The sequence below is a fragment of the Palaemon carinicauda genome, chromosome 28 (assembly GCF_036898095.1).
Source record: "Palaemon carinicauda isolate YSFRI2023 chromosome 28, ASM3689809v2, whole genome shotgun sequence".
NCBI lineage: Eukaryota > Metazoa > Arthropoda > Malacostraca > Decapoda > Palaemonidae > Palaemon > Palaemon carinicauda.
This window is the reverse complement of record NC_090752.1, coordinates 6,369,196-6,385,881: the sequence shown is the minus strand read 5'-3', so window position 1 is coordinate 6,385,881 and position 16,686 is coordinate 6,369,196. Positions and strand designations below refer to the sequence as shown.

The 16,686-nt window shown below is 41.7% G+C and overlaps 1 protein-coding gene across 1 annotated transcript in view; it reads left to right on the top strand.

Moving 5' to 3' along the window:
• Positions 1–202: 202 nt before the first annotated feature.
• LOC137621442 (ethanolamine-phosphate phospho-lyase-like) overlaps positions 203–16,686 on the top strand; it is an 80,896-nt gene continuing 64,412 nt past the window's right edge. Inside the window, exons 1-2 of the mRNA XM_068351746.1 lie at positions 203–301; positions 16,521–16,628. Coding sequence (XP_068207847.1) covers positions 16,609–16,628 — 20 coding nt within the window. The 5' untranslated portion in view covers positions 203–301; positions 16,521–16,608. The remainder of the gene's footprint in view (positions 302–16,520; positions 16,629–16,686) is intronic.

Sequence of the window (16,686 nt, the reverse complement as noted above, 5' to 3'; positions counted from 1 at the left end):
TCTAATCAATGCAAACGAAAAAATGCAAGCAATCCGAATGGAATAATGGAGCTGACATTGAAAATGTATTGAAGCACAAGCACACACCGCTCCCGTCAACCGAGATGACCTTGACGCCATCATAAATTGCCCAATTTAAACTATTAAACCTCCAGCCTCCATCTAGTATTATTTGTTTCTTTAAAAATCGAAGATCTGTTTAAGACTTGACTAGTTGAGCTGTTTACATTACGTGACTGACAGAGCGATCAGCGAACACCACCTTTAAAGACTTCAAATTATGGATTAATTGACAGTTCAGGTAATTATGATAATTTATCATGATTTAGACATTCTTGTTAATGCTCCCAAATAGTAAATGTAGGATAGACATGAATATATTTAGAATAGACATTTCAAGATCCTTCGTTCGCTAATTGCATTGGTAACCAAATTTTAAGGTATAGCCTACGGTACCGTATATTAGATTGAATGACATTCTAAAGTTTGACTTACTGTAGCTTAAAGGAAGGTGATACAGGTAATTTAAATATACATTACTATTTGTATACCTCAGTAATATTTGTTTATCTGCAATGTTTAAGGACATGTGCTTTTCTTGAATGCATTAGATCATATAGCCTAAGGCACCCCATGGTGGTTTTATTATATTTTAGTACAATAAACATTTTGGAAAGAATTAAACTGGTTTTAAGTGTATTATATGGTGGTTTGGACGTTTTCCATAATGATTTCTGGTAGAAGTGCATAATTTTTTAATTAGGGTAGGTCGACTATCATAACTAAAAAGCTTTAGGTTTTCACTGTATCGTCATCAGTAATATTGGAAACACATTGAAATACACTGTCGCAGTCTTTATTATATGTTGGTTATATTTTAACTTGTTTAAACTTGTTTCCGCCAGTCATCATAATAAAAAACCAGTCATCGTAATAAAAAAGTTAACATAATGAAAATCAAGTAATTGTCATGAAACACAATAGCTTTTGGGTTTCATTGTAGTGTATTACATGGCAATGTATCCTAGTATTCCAACTACTTTTTCTTATAGGAAAAATTACGCTCCCTTCGAAATAACACTCGTTCCCGTCGCAAATGAATAGTTACAGAAATATATATACTGTACATCTATATCCTCCGATAATGGGGGACCCCCTTTGGGAACCTGGGGTTTTGGGTGGGGAAAACATACTGGGGAACCTATATATAACCGTAAATCAGTCCTTTTCTCCTCTATACATTTCCTTCTTGTATTTATTATAACCGTAGGAAAATACAAATCAGTATAACTGGATATATTTGGGAGGAGCCGTTTCAAAGGTTATTTCTTGTAGTAATACAGTAACCAGTGCTGCCAACGCCTGATGTATATTAAATGTTAGCATTCCATACCTGATGTAGATCAAATGTTAGCATTCCATGCTAACATTAGCACCCATTTGTTCGTACGTTCGTTCGCACCAGTTTCCGACCTGCGCATATATAACCCCCCTGCGCAGGAGTTTCTCTCCCTAATTACTCTTTTTTTTACCATATTATTTTCTCATTGTATATTCCCATTCACTATTATTTATCATACATTCCATTTTCCCTTCCTATATTGGGTTTATTTGTTTGGTTATTTCCTTTCCCATTTGTACGTACGTTCGTTCGCACCAGTTTCCGTCCTGCGCATATATCACCCCCCTTCGCAGGAGTTTCCTCTCCCCAATTACTCTTTTTATTACCGTGTTATTTTCTCATTTTATATTCCCATTCAATATTATTTATCATTCATTCCATTTTTCCTTCCTATATTGGGTTTATTTGTTTGGTTATTTCTTTATCTCTTCCCGGTTGCACATAAATTCTTACTCTGGACTAGTTTTTTATCCAGTTAATTCTCGTTATGATCACCTCATTTTATATTCCCATTCAATATTATTTACCGTTCATTCCATTTTATCTTCCTATATTGTTTTTATTCATTTTTGTTGGTTAGTTCCTTTTCTCTCCTCTGTGTCTTATAAATCTTTTCTTTGGTCTAGTTTCCGTATTTAGTTCATTCATGTTTACCCCCTTGTGTTCTTTGTTTTTCCCTTAACCAATCACCACTCTATGCCTATGCAGATATCTCCCTACCCCCTCCCCCCCCCCCCTTCCTTTATCCCCTTGACCGCTCTTTTCATACCCTTTGTTCCAATGCCTTTCCCGTTGTAACCTTTGACCTGGTGAGACGTTCTTCATTACTAGTGCGGTTTCTTTTTTTGTATTTTGCGATGGAGCATATTATAGAATCTTGTACCGGCTGCAGTATGCCGTACCTAAAAGCAGTGGCTCAATTCCATGGTGATTTTTTGGATGCTTCAGGTAATGTTGATAATTTTCTTAAATCTCACAACGTTATTCCTCAGCGTTTAAACTGCCACAAGTGTCGTTCTCTTTTATCTTATAGGGCAGACATTCACAGGTTTTATTGCTCTACTGAAACCATCATTCGTAAAACTAAGAAGAAACTCCGTTGTGGTTATACCGTTAAAGTTAATCCGTCAGTCTCTTCCTTCCGTGTCCAACAAGTTTCGTCGTTTTCTTCATAAAAGTAAGTCATTCCTCAATAGTCATTATTTGTGTTTTGTGACCGGGGTACTTCTAGGCAAGGTTAGGTGGGTTTGTTAGGTTCTGTGGCCTTTCTGTACTTTTTATATTGCGTAACACTTATATGGAAAAATTATTTAATATACCTGTGGAAATATTTAGTAGTTCTACCACTAGTAATGACATCGTGTCGTTGTTAGTTCTGTGTACCATTCGTCACCGTTGGTAGTACTGTGTATCAAGGTAAGTCATTCCCCAATTCTTATTATATGTGTTTTGTGACCGGGGTACTTCTAGGCAAGGTTAGGTGGGTTTGTTAGGTTCTGTGGCCTTTTGGTACTCTTTATTTATTGTGTAATAGTTATATGGAATAATTATTTATTTTACGTATGGAAAGATTAATTATTTCTATCTCTAGTAATGACATTGTGCCGTTGGTAACACTGTGTACCATTTGTCAACGTTGGTAGTTCTGTCAACCATTGGTAGCGTTGCTAATGTTATCGTCCCCTACATCTGTTGTTTAAATATTTTAACTCAATATATATGTCAACAGTGTTAATATTTATATGGTTCATTTGTATTGTATTTCATTGTGTGATTTCACACAGGAAATATATGATTTCCTATAGTAGATATCGTGATTTAACTGGTTTTCACATTCATTTCATCCGTAATAACATCAACCAATTCGTCAACTTATAGCTAACCGAATTGGTTGATCTGTTTGTTTGCGATTGAAATGAACATGAAAATCGGTTAAATCACGTTATTTGCTATAGGAAATCATATATTTCTTGTGCGAAATCACTCCATGTAATTCTATACAATATTACCAGCTTTTGTATGCCAGGAGTTCTGGACATATGAAAAACTGTGTTTTTCAATCCCATTTTCTATTTGAGTCAATCGTATCTGTGTTCGTGGCACTATAAAATCCTCTATTATTATTATTATTATTATTATTATTATTATTATTATTATTATTATTATTAAATGCTAAGCTACAACCCTAGTTGGCAAAGCAGGATGCTATAAGCCTAGGGGCCCCAACATGGAAAATAGCCTAGTGAGGAAAGGAAACAAGGAAAAATAAAATATTTCAAGAGCAGTAAAAACATTGAAATGAATATTTCCTATATAAACTATAAAACTATTAATTGAGGGTATTTACCTGTATGCAAGTATACCAAATTAACACTACTTAATTATTTATTGGTCTTTCCTCTGATGTAGCTCACTTTACTCGCACGATTTAACAGTTGTTCTTTTGTTCTGGATTGCCTCTGTACCATGGTCTTCTACTGTCATGGGTTAGAGATCTCTTGCTTGAGGGTACACTCGGGCAGACTATGCTATCTTGTTTCTCTTCCTCTTGTTATTTTGAAGTTTCTGTAGTTTATATATGAGAGATTTATTTTAATGTTATTGTTCTTAAACTTCTCTTGTAGTTTTTCATTATTTCCTATCCTCACTGGGCTATTTTCCCTGTTGGAGCCATGGAGCTTATAGCATCCTGTTTTTCCAACTAGGGTTGTAGCTTAGCAAGTAATAATGATAATAATTAGAACCTGATTCACTAAGCATGCTAGCCCCATGGGCCAGTATTTTAGTATTATTTTTATCACTTAATTCAATATTGATTTTACAGAGGTTTGTTTGATAAAGACATTTCCGAATCCCTAACTATTATTATAGTATGTATACAGTGCTATAATAAAGCTATACTTTATAGATTGTAAATAAAACTACAGAATAGTTGCATAGACCTTGGTAAAGGTAAATTGTAGGTCTATTTTAATCAGGGTACATGCTAACTTGCCTAACCAAGACTAACATGGCAAGGAATCGTAACCTAACCTATCCTAGAGTTTGTAGCCAATGCCGGTTGCGACTTGGAAAAGGCTTAAAGCTCATTTTCAATTAATTTCTAATTTAGAGCTGGGCTACTTTCAAGACTTGAAATTAATATAATACTGTAGGGTGTTTTGAGCAAATCTGCAAAATTACATTTTCAAGCAGCACTCGATTTCGGGTATAAAGATATATTTTTACTGCATTATACATTACATTTTTAACAAATTTTACATTTATTTTTGCCAGAAATAAGTAGGTCTAGAGATACAAGACCTCATAAAGAACAATAATAATTTAGATCCACCTTGGGAATCGGAGTTTTGGGGTTTTGAGAATGCATAGAACTAGTGAAAAGAGGGAAAGTGTCTTAACCTAACCATGCCCACCTAACCTAACCTAGGGGCCAAGGCATCCTTAGTAATTTATTGGTGGGAGCCTTTGCCTTTCTTACAACCTCCTCCCCTATCCTCATGTATGATGCTGGAAAAGGCCCAAAATGAGAAAAAAATATAGTAAATAGCAGTCATAATGACAAAGTAGTGGTCCCATCACTTTCGTAACCATCTCTCCACAAACCTCCGCCAACAAAGTTGGAAGGAGTTTATGTTTTTGCCCCTGTTTGTGTCTGTGTTTGTATGCTTGTGAACAGCTTCCTGGCCACAATTTTAATCGTAGAGTAATGAAACTTGCAGGAATTAACTGTTATGTAAAAAGCTGGAAATTATTAAATTTTGGAAGGGCAAGGTCACGGTCAAGCAGAATGTCTAATTCACGTAAACAGCCATAAGTTTTTAGAGTTCCCTTGCTTGAGGGTACACTCGAGCACACTATTCTATATAATTTCTCTTCCTCCTGTTTTGTTAAACTTTTTATAGTTTATTTAGATATTTATTTTAATATTATTGTTCTTAAAATTTCTATTTTTCCTTGTTTCCTTTCCTCACCGAGATATTTTCCCTGTTGGAGCTCCTGGGCTTATAGCATCCTGCTTTTCCAACGAGGGTTGTAGCTTAGCAAATAAAAATAATAATAATGATAATATTGTTGTCACAGAGACTTCAAAATTGGTTCATTTTCGAGTGTATGAAAATCCACGCCTATTAATACATGTTAAGGTCAAGGCTAAGCAAAAGGTCTAGAAATAAGCTACCTCGGCGAAGGTTTGCGCTCTACTGAGTACCCCTCTAAATTCCAAAGGCGAAGACATATGGGAGCCATGAAGAAAAAACGGATTTTGAGCAAAGCGAAAAATCTATTTTTGGGTGAGATAGCCATGCCGTCCTGATGGAAGGTTCCTTAAGGTAGCTTTTTAAATATCTCTTAGAAAGCTACCTTGAGGAACCTTCCATCAGGACGACATGGCTTGAGCCCAAAAATTCCTTTATAATTTTATTTGAGTGTATAAAATCCACGCCAATTAACATATGTTAGGGCAAAGCAAAAGCTAAAAAAATAAACTACCATAGCGGAAGTCTGCGCTCTACTGAGTGCCCCTCTAGTTTCCAAAGGCGAAGATATATGAGAGCCATGAAGAAAAATTCCTTTATAATATTCAACGGCCTAATTACACCGCCATCTTTTCTTAGTTTTTGAGATTAGCGTTGAATGATCACAATACCACTAATGTCTTGTCATCCCGCAAAAAAGTAAGGCAGCGTCACACATAGGACTCTTCTCATTTGTAGGAAGCACAGAATGTTCATAAAAAACGGATTGACTCTCAGAATTTTCACAATCTATGCGAAACCGTGCGATAGTCTCAAAATATGAATATCTGTTGTTATTACACGTCTGCACTACAGAAGTCATGGAAGTTAGCGAAGACAGTTTACTAGACATAGCCTACAGCTGGATTCTAAAGTCATGGTTGATTGGATAATCTCAAACCACAGGAACCAATCAGGTTTCAGCATTTGTACCCTACCCACAATTTAGGATGAAGAGAAAAAAGATGATCAGGGATTTTTTTATCCTTAATGCATTTCTAAAAAACACAAAATCCCAACAATAGCAACATTTGCATGGCACCGATAAGGTGCCTTGCAGGACTTATTAAAAATTTACAGGTATAACACCATTCTTCGGCAAATATCTCGGTAATCATTAATTTTTGCATCGGTCATCTCAAGAAGTTATGACAACTAGTTGAAAGATTAAATATCTGATGCTGGTTAAAACTGTAGTAGTATGTAATTGTTATCCTCATTTCTGTTAAAAATTAGCCCTTGCAGACATAGAACTCCTTGATGAATATGAAAGGGGGACCACGGTTGGAAACTGGTATTTGTGTAGGATAAAATATATATATTAGAACAAGTAAAATAAAAGGCTGGATCGAAACCAAATGACACCCATCTAACCTAACCCAGGGTGTTGGGTACTCCTGTGATCTCATCTTTGTCCGAACCTAATCAACAAGGTTATATGATTTATCACAGAAAGAGAAAAATACATTGTTATTATTACTTGCTAAGCTACAACCCTAGTTGGAAAAGCAGGATGCTATAAGGCCAGGGGCTCCAATAAGGAAAATATCTTAGTGAGGAAAGGAAACAAGGAAAAATTACAGTAAATATATTAAGAATAGTAACATTAAAATACTGTATGTATACCCTATATAAACTATAAAAACTTTAAAAAAAAAACATGAAGAGAAATAAGATAAAAAAGTGTGCTCGAATGTACCCTCAAGCAAGAGAACTCTAATCCAGGACAGTGGAAAACCATGGTCCAAACTTATGGCTGATTACGTGAATTGAACATTTTGCTTGAACGTGACCTTGACCTTCTAAAATTTAATCATTTCCAGCTTTTTACATAACAGTTAATCCCTGCAAGTTTCAATATTTTACGATTAAAATTGTGGCCAAGAAGCTGTTCACAAACGCACACACAAACTGGGGATAAAACATAACCTCCTTCCAAATTTGTTGGAGGTAAAAATGGTAGAATGAATACCAACACATTGGCCACCATGTTCCAAACTGCATCGCTCCTTTTGGGGAGAAAGATTCCATCATTGAACGTATGCATAACCAAGTACTGTCCTGGCCAGTTCCAATCAGCCTTACCCATCCCTATGATAGACTGAAAAGAGATTACTGAAGTAGTCTTCCTCACTTCCATACAGGACCAGAGAAACTAGCGTAAAGTATTCCAGGGAAGAATAAGAACCAATCAGTATGGTTCTAAGGGACTTTCTTCCCGCCAATATTTGTCTGAGATAAAAAAGGGATTTTGACGAAGGAAAAATCTATTTCTGGGGAGAGACCTGTGGCGCCCGGTGAAAAGAGTCCTTCTTATATACCTTTTCTGATAAAACCTTTCAATTATACCAGAGAAAGATAAAAGCATGGAATGCTGAGGTTACAACCCTCGCGCGAGCACCTTTTGGGTGTCGTGTATAAAGCAAAGGCGCGTGAAATCCACTATTCACAGGTTGTCTTCCATTTAATTAATTCCTTCGTCAAAGGGATGGGCCGATACAAAGGCCCTAGCCAACCACCAGCGCCACACCACCCACGCCACGACGCGAGCGCCATCTGAACAACATCCTTCTTTTTGGACTTGTTAGTGTGGAATTTTTTTGTGGTGCTCTCGACCTTTATTAACATTCGTGGATTTATTTCGTCAAGGACTCTTTTCACCGGCCGCCACAGGTCGACCCAGAAATAAAAATGTAGAGGCAAAGTTGAAAAATATGAAAATTGGTTCTGAATGGTAAGCATGATGGCTTGATTGAAATTCAGATAATTTAGAAGCTTCATTGAAATTCAGATAATGTAGTAGCTCGATTGAAATCCATATTCTCTAGTTTAAGGAACAAAAGTTTTGTACATTATATATGTAGGACTGAATAGGCCTAGATAACCATTCTACTTCGACCACCCCTCTCATGTCCTAAAGTGAAGGTCAAAAGTTAAGATTCTTTGACAGGAGAGGGGATGGGTCAGTGTGGCCGCACTTGCCACCTGTCGTTAGTTGCACTATCTCATTAAAGATTTCAACAGCTGTTCCTACTCTGCTAAAGATGTAACCTATTTTAAAGGCTTCAGCTTTGTATAATTATGAATAATGCAAATTACTTTTAGAATATGTTAAATTTTGCTCTCTCTATTTAAAATGGATTCTTTCAGAGTTCAACTGAAAGTTGATTGCTCTCAGGGTCAGGTCAATTCTGATGGCTTGTTATTAACTGCAGCAGAATAGTTTCCTGGTCCTCCTGGCTCTTTATTAGAGATTTCTAGAGAGATTTTCTTGACCTTTCAACAGGGTCCTCAAAAAAGTGGTACAGTACCTGTGACCAAGCTTTCAGACGAGGGAAGGAATTCTTGATCTTATGAGACTACTTCCATACTTACCAGAAACTTGGCTGAGTCCTATCCACTCCACTTTCTGGCTTCAGGAATGAAATAAAACATTCTTGCAAGTAGTATTTTTTTTTTATATAGTCTAGAAAACTTTCTGTCGGGGATCTCACCCTAAAGAGAGTTCTCCTACCCATAGCTTTGATGAACCGAGTAAGAACCTTACAAGCTTCTCTTTCGTATAGTACAACGATACTCTCCTGACTAGATACTGTGCACGAGTCTTACTAGAGTTCCTTTGGTGTCAGTAATATCAAATACTGTATTGGGAAAGGTATTTGAAACCATCTTCCCTTTAGGCTACTTTGTTAGTTAATGGCTGACACATGTTTGATCCATCCATTGAGGCTGATCCTACAGCTTGAAGCGGAGTTTACATGTAGGAATTTGCTCAAATCCTTCTCCAGGAAAGGAATTGATTTTCTAGTAGCGACAGATCACCCCATCCTCATTTTATCACGGGAATCTCCTTCAAGTCCTTGGACATTAATTCCTCTGACCTGTGTTGCTTGTTCATGTGTTTTGCATCGTCTAAGTGCTAGGGATTTGGTCTAAGGTACAAGGAGAAATAATTTGGGGAAGAAGGTTAAGTACATTGCTTCTTCCTCTCTTCCTCCTGGTAGTAGCCAGGCTGAGTACAGCACGTGTAGGTCTGACAAGCATGCAGATAGGTTACATGTCAAAATAGCCTATATGATTTTGATATGAGGAGAGGCTTCCCCCTAAAATCAAGATAGGGAGTGACATGAATTGTTCTTCCTTCAGCGATGTTACCAATGAAATATTAGGCTTGTATTTATGAAATATATAAGATTTTTCAAGCACTTATTTCATAACAGTTATCATTGTCAGAGAAAAGTTAAGCTGTACAAGCTGTATTTTCTAAAACATTTTGATTGATAATACATGATTATTTTTCAATATTAAACTTACCCGATAATCATGTAGCTGTCAACTCCGTTGCCCGACAGAATTCTATGGAGGGATACGCCAGCTATCACAATACTAGAAGGGGGTGTACTTACCAGCGCCACCTGTGGCCAGGTACTCAAGTACTTCTTGTTGACACCTCCTCAATTATTCCTCTGTCGTGCTTCCGGCAAGACGTTCTGGGATATGCTTATGATCTTCGAGTTTGTTCACGGCTAATTGGTGAAGTATTCTCTCAGATTTCGGCTGTCGCTTTACTGGAAACCTTCTTATATTAGCTAGATAGCTTTTATATAGTCCTGATATACGGTTAACGATCTTTTGCTTGATTTTGGAAACCCCTTTGACTAACTCTTTGGATTCAAGATGTCTGACATTTCGCAAGCCCCCTCCCATAGACGATGTAGGTCTTGCAATAGGCGTATTCCGAAGGCCTCGGTAGATCCTCACACCGCTTGTTCTGACTGTAGGGACAGACCCTGTCAGTTAGAAAATCGATGTGAGGAATGCGCCGGACTTTCGGAACTGGAATTTGTCCGTCTTTTAAAATATTCAACTAAGTTAGAGAGAGGTAGAGTTAGGAGGAGTTCTTCTCACTCTTCACTGTTTTCCTCACCTCATGATCCCCTACCTTTTCCTACCCCTGTAGTGGCTACCCCCGAACCTACTGTTTGCCCTCCGCCTGATATGTCTGTGGTTTTGCGTGCTATTCAGGCCTTAGGCGATAAAGTAGAGTCAGTGGTAAGTGACCATAAGTCTCTGATGGCCGAAGTTAAGGAACTTAAGGTCAAGAGTGCAGTGGGTGGAATTAGTGCCAGTGCTGTGACGAGTGCTAGTGTCAGTGCAGTGCCAAGTGCTAGTGTCAGTGCCAGTGTGGTGCGTGGGGATACTTCTGTGCGAGCCAGTCGTCCTCCCAGTCCGGGACCTCTTGCAAGCTCCCAAGCCCAGGGGAGAAGCAATGTCGAAGGGCATAAGGGTTCGGCAGGCCTTGTTAGGCGCACAGAAGTATCCTCGGTGGTTGCGGGCGTGTCTTCCAAAGACCGTCACTCCCACCTGCAGACGATTGAGCCCGTCTTGTTCTCGTCCGCTGATCATCTGTCAGGGAAGAAACGTTGGTCTCAGGTCTCGAGACCACTTAAACGCAGAGTCCAGTCCGCGAGTGCTCAGCCAGGTTGCAGTCATTGGCTCAGCTCTGACTCGCCGCAGTCATCTGTCGACTGCACTCCGCCCAAGAGGAGTAAGGTTCTGCCACAACAGAGCTCGACTGTTAAGGCTTTACCTCAGCCTTCTGTAGTTTCTGCCGACCCTAAGTGGACTCTACTACAGTCCATGCAAGCACAGCTTTCGGACTTGATGCGTGAGTGTCGGGCTGAGAGTGTTGCGCCTCCGCCTCCGCCTCCGCCTACACTCCCTCTGCCTGCGTTCGCTCCGCCTACGCTCGCTCCGCCTGCGCTTGCTCCGCCTGATCGCAGCTCCACCTGCCAGGCGTACGATGTTGAGCCACAGTCTGAGTTTGCTGTTCCCAGTGGTGTTCAGCCTCCGCCTTCTTTGAGGCAACCTTTGCTATGGGATCAGGAGGATTATACCTCTCTTCCTCCGCCTCCCCTTGCTGCTCCACCAGTGGTGCAACTCTCGGCTGAGGTACAACAACCTCTCCCGTGCATGAGTCAGTCTCCTCAGCTCTCGCTGCAGCGAGCTCAACCTTCCACAAGGCAAGCTCCACTACACCTTGGCCTTGCGCCTCAGGAGCCTCAGCTTGCGAGACATTTACCTTGTTCTGCGCAGCCTCAACCTCTTCACACTCCGCTCACACCACAGGAACAGGAACTTGCTACTCCGCTTCCACCAACCGCTCAGCAAGCGCAACCCTTGGGTTCAACCTCTCATGCTAGGAGTCAGCCTCCTCCACCCATGCGCCTTCCTTCTGCTTTGTCTGTTATTCAGCCTTTGCAGTCTGAGCCTCAGGTTCTCCCTCAACAGTTACTTGAAGAGGAAACCTCTAATATTGTTCCTACTCGTTCTGACTCTGCTGTTCAGCATTCTTGTCCAATATCTTCGCTACACTCTGATGATGATGCGTCTGATGATGAGGAGGCACACCTGGATCCCTCGTCAGACGTGGATGAATCCAAGCCTTCTCCACAGTCTATTGACTTTCGTAAGGTCTTGGCTCTGCTTAGGGAGGTTTACCCAGACCACTTTGTCTCTGCTATTCCCCGCTCTCCACCATCAGAGTTTTCGCTGGGCGTACAACAAGCTAAGTCCTCCTATACTAAGCTAGTCCTAGCAAGGTCCTCTAAGAGAGCATTAAGGATCTTAGGGGAGTGGCTGCAGACTAAGCAACACCTTGGCAAAACTTCTTTCATGTTCCCGCCGACTAAGCTCACCTCGAAAGCGAGCGTTTGGTATGCCACAGGAGAAGCACCAGGCTTGGGAGTACCTGCCTCTGCCCAGGCTGACTTCTCAAGTCTGGTAGACTCGCCTCGGAGAACTGCAATGAGGCGTTCTAAGGTTTGCTGGACCTTCTCAGACCTGGATCACTTACTGAAAGGACTGTTTAGAGCATTTGAGATGTTCAACTTTCTTGACTGGTGCCTGGGGGCCCTCAGCAAGAAGACCTCTCCTGCGGACAAGGATTCTGCCATGCTTTTAATGTCCTGCATGGATAAGGCCATTAGGGATGGATCTGGTGAGCTTGCGTCGTTGTTTGTATCAGGGGTTTTGAAGAAAAGGGAACAGCTGTGTACCTTCCTTTCCTCCAGCATTACACCTTGCCAAAGGTCACAACTCCTTTTTGCTCCGCTCTCGAAGTTCCTCTTCCCCGAAGAGCTAGTTAAGGACTTGTCTGCTGCCCTGATACAAAAGGACACACACGATCTTGTGGCCTCATCGGCTCGTAAGTCTAAGGTTGCTACCTCAGTCCCCAAGACTTATCGCTCTCCAGTGGTTGATACCCCTGCTACGAGGTTCATACCGCCCTTTCGTGGTAGAGCCCCCAGCCGAGGAAGCTCCCGTCCAGACTCTTACAGGAGCAAGTCCAGGAAAGGCTCCAGGACATCTAAAGGAAAAAACTGACTCTCCGCATCTCCAGACAGCAGTAGGAGCCAGACTCAAGATCTTCTGGCGAGCCTGGGAGAAGAGAGGTGCAGACGCCCAGTCTGTCAGTTGGCTGAGGAACGGTTACAGGATTCCATTCTGCCTCAAACCACCTCTGACCACATCGCCCATCAACCTCTCTCCCAACTACAAAGAAGAGGACAAGAGGCTAGCATTGCACCAGGAGGTGTCGCTACTTGTACAGAAGAAGGCAGTGGTTATAGTCCGGGACCATCAATCCCCGGGCTTCTACAACCGTCTCTTTCTTGTGGCCAAGAAGACAGGGGGTTGGAGACCGGTGCTGGACGTCAGCGCGCTCAACGAGTATGTCACCAAGCAGACGTTCACGATGGAGACGACGAAGTCGGTCTTAGCAGCGGTCAGGCAGGAGGACTGGATGGTCTCGTTGGACTTGAAAGATGCCTACTTTCACGTTCCTATTCATCCAGACTCCCAACCTTTCCTGAGATTCGTTTTCGGAAAGGTTGTCTACCAATTCCAAGCCCTGTGTTTTGGCCTAAGCACAGCTCCTATGGTCTTTACTCATCTGATGAGGAATATAGCAAAATTCCTACACTTATCGGACATCAGAGCCTCCCTCTACTTAGACGACTGGCTGTTGAGAGCCTCCACGAGTCGTCGCTGTCTGGAGAATCTCAATTGGACTTTAGACTTAATCAGAGAACTGGGTCTATTAGTCAACATAGAAAAGTCTCAACTCATTCCCTCCCAATCCATTGTGTACCTGGGAATGGAGATTCGGAGTCAGGATTTTCGGGCTTTTCCATCGGCCCCCAGGATAAGCCAAGCCCTAGAGTGCATCATGAGCATGCTGAAGAGGAGCAGTTGCTCGGTGAGACAGTGGATGAGTCTCACAGGGACCCTTTCATCACTGGCCCTGTTCGTCGAGCTAGGGAGACTCCACCTCCGCCCTCTTCAATTCCATCTTGCAGCTCATTGGGACAAGGGTTCGACTCTCGAAGCAGTTTCTATCCCAATCACCCAAGAGATGAAGACCACTCTCCTGTGGTGGAAGCACAACCTCCTTCTCAGGGAGGGTCTATCGTTGGCTATTCAGACCCCCAATCTTCATCTCTTCTCAGATGCATCGGACTCGGGCTGGGGTGCGACCTTGAACGGACGGGAATGCTCGGGAACGTGGAACGAAGAACAGGGATTACTCCACATCAACTGCAAGGAGCTACTAGCAGTTCATTTAGCCCTGTTGAACTTCAAGTCCCTCCTGCTAGGCAAAGTGGTGGAGGTGAACTCCGACAACACCACAGCCTTGGCTTACATCTCCAAGCAAGGAGGGACCCATTCGAGGAGCCTATACGAGATCGCAAGGGACCTCCTCATTTGGTCAAGAGGTCTAAACCTCACTCTGGTCACGAGGTTCATTCAGGGCGATATGAACGTCTCAGCAGATCGCCTAAGCAGAAGGAATCAAGTCATTCCCACGGAATGGACCCTCCACAAGAGTGTGTGCAACAGACTTTGGACCTTGTGGGGTCAACCTACCATAGATCTGTTTGCCACCTCCATAACCAAGAGACTTCCGCTGTACTGTTCCCCTGTTCCAGACCCTGCAGCAGTTCATGTGGATGCTTTTCTACTGAACTGGTCCCATCTCGACCTGTACGCATTCCCACCGTTCAAGATAATAAACAAAGTTCTGCAGAAATTCATCTCGCACGAAGGGACACGGCTGACGCTGGTTGCTCCCCTTTGGCCTGCAAGAGAATGGTTCACAGAGGTACTTCAATGGCTAGTCGACATCCCCAGGACTCTACCTCTAAGAGTGGACCTTCTACGTCAACCTCACGTAGACAGGTTGCACCCAAACCTCCACGCTCTTCGGCTGACTGCCTTCAGACTGTCGAAAGATTCGCTAGAGCTAGAGGCTTTTCGAAGGAGGCAGCCAGTGCGATTGCCAGAGCGAGAAGGGTTTCCACTCGTAGAGTCTACCAGTCTAAGTGGGAGGTCTTCCGAAGCTGGTGTAGAGCCAATTCAATATCCTCTACCAATACCTCTGTGACCCAAATAGCTGACTTCCTTCTACATCTTAGGAATGTGAGATCCCTTTCAGCCCCTACGATTAAAGGGTATAGGAGTATGTTGGCTTCAGTTCTCCGCCACAGAGGTTTGGACCTTTCTTCCAACAAGGACCTTCAAGACATTCTTAAGTCTTTTGAGACGTCTAAAGAGCGTCGTCTATCCACTCCAGGCTGGAATCTAGACGTAGTCTTAAGGTTCCTTATGTCACCTAGGTTCGAACCTCTCCAGTCAGCTTCCTTCAAGGACCTTACCCTCAAGACTCTTTTTCTCGTCTGCCTTGCAACAGCTAAGAGAGTCAGTGAGGTTCATGCCTTCAGCAAGAACATTGGTTTCACGACCGAATCTGCAACATGTTCTTTTCAGCTCGGATTCCTAGCAAAGAACGAACTTCCTTCACGTCCTTGGCCTAGATCGTTTGAAATACCTAGCCTCTCCAACATGGTAGGTAACGAACTAGAGAGAGTTCTTTGCCCTGTCAGAGCTCTCAAATTTTATCTTTAGAGGTCTAAACCTCTTCGAGGACAGTCAGAAGCCTTATGGTGTGCCATCAAGAAACCTTCGAGGCCCATGTCCAAGAATGGGGTTTCATATTATATAAGGCTTCTGATTAGAGAAGCCCACTCTCACTTAAAGGAGGAAGACCTTGCATTGCTGAAGGTAAGGACCCACGAAGTAAGAGCCGTAGCTACTTCGATGGCCTTTAATAAAAACCGTTCTCTGCAGAGCATAATGGATGCAACCTATTGGAGGAGCAAGTCAGTGTTTGCATCATTTTATCTTAAAGATGTCCAGTCTCTTTACGAGAACTGCTACACCCTGGGACCATTCGTAGCAGCGAGTGCAGTAGTAGGTGAGGGCTCAGCCACTACATTCCCTTAATCCCATAACCTTTTTTTTTAACCTTTCTCTTGAATGCTTTTATTGTTGTTTTTATGGTTGTTACGGTAGGCTAAGAAGCCTTCCGCATCCTTTTGATTTGGCGGGTGGTCTATTCATTCTTGAGAAGCGCCTGGGTTAGAGGTTTTGTAGAGGTCCTTTAGTAGGGGTTGCAACCCCATATACTTTGGCACCTTTGGGTTGATTCAGCCTCCAAGAGGAACGCTGCGCTCAGTAAGGAAGACGAACTTAAAAAAGAGGCAGAGTAACGGTTCAATTCGACTTCCTTACCAGGTACTTATTATTTCATTGTTATTTGAGATAACTGTTATATGAAATATGGGATACTTAGCTATCCTTTAATCTTGTACACTGGTTTTCACCCACCCCCCTGGGTGTGAATCAGCTACATGATTATCGGGTAAGTTTAATATTGAAAAATGTTATTTTTATTAGTAAAATAAATTTTTGAATATACTTACCCGATAATCATGATTTAATCGACCCTCCCTTCCTCCCCATAGAGAACCAGTGGACCGAGGAATAATTGAGGAGGTGTCAACAAGAAGTACTTGAGTACCTGGCCACAGGTGGCGCTGGTAAGTACACCCCCTTCTAGTATTGTGATAGCTGGCGTATCCCTCCATAGAATTCTGTCGGGCAACGGAGTTGACAGCTACATGATTATCGGGTAAGTATATTCAAAAATTTATTTTACTAATAAAAATAACATATTTTATACCTTTTTTCTTTCTTTTCAGATTTTACAACCTAAATTAGAAAATAAAGACCTAATTCTAAAGGATACAGATTCCTCATGAAAAAGGAAAAATATAAAACCAATTCACTATGGATGCCAGAACAGGCTCGTAAGTAGCACCATCTGATTTATAATGCTATGTTATAATGATTTTTACTTTATCTGTC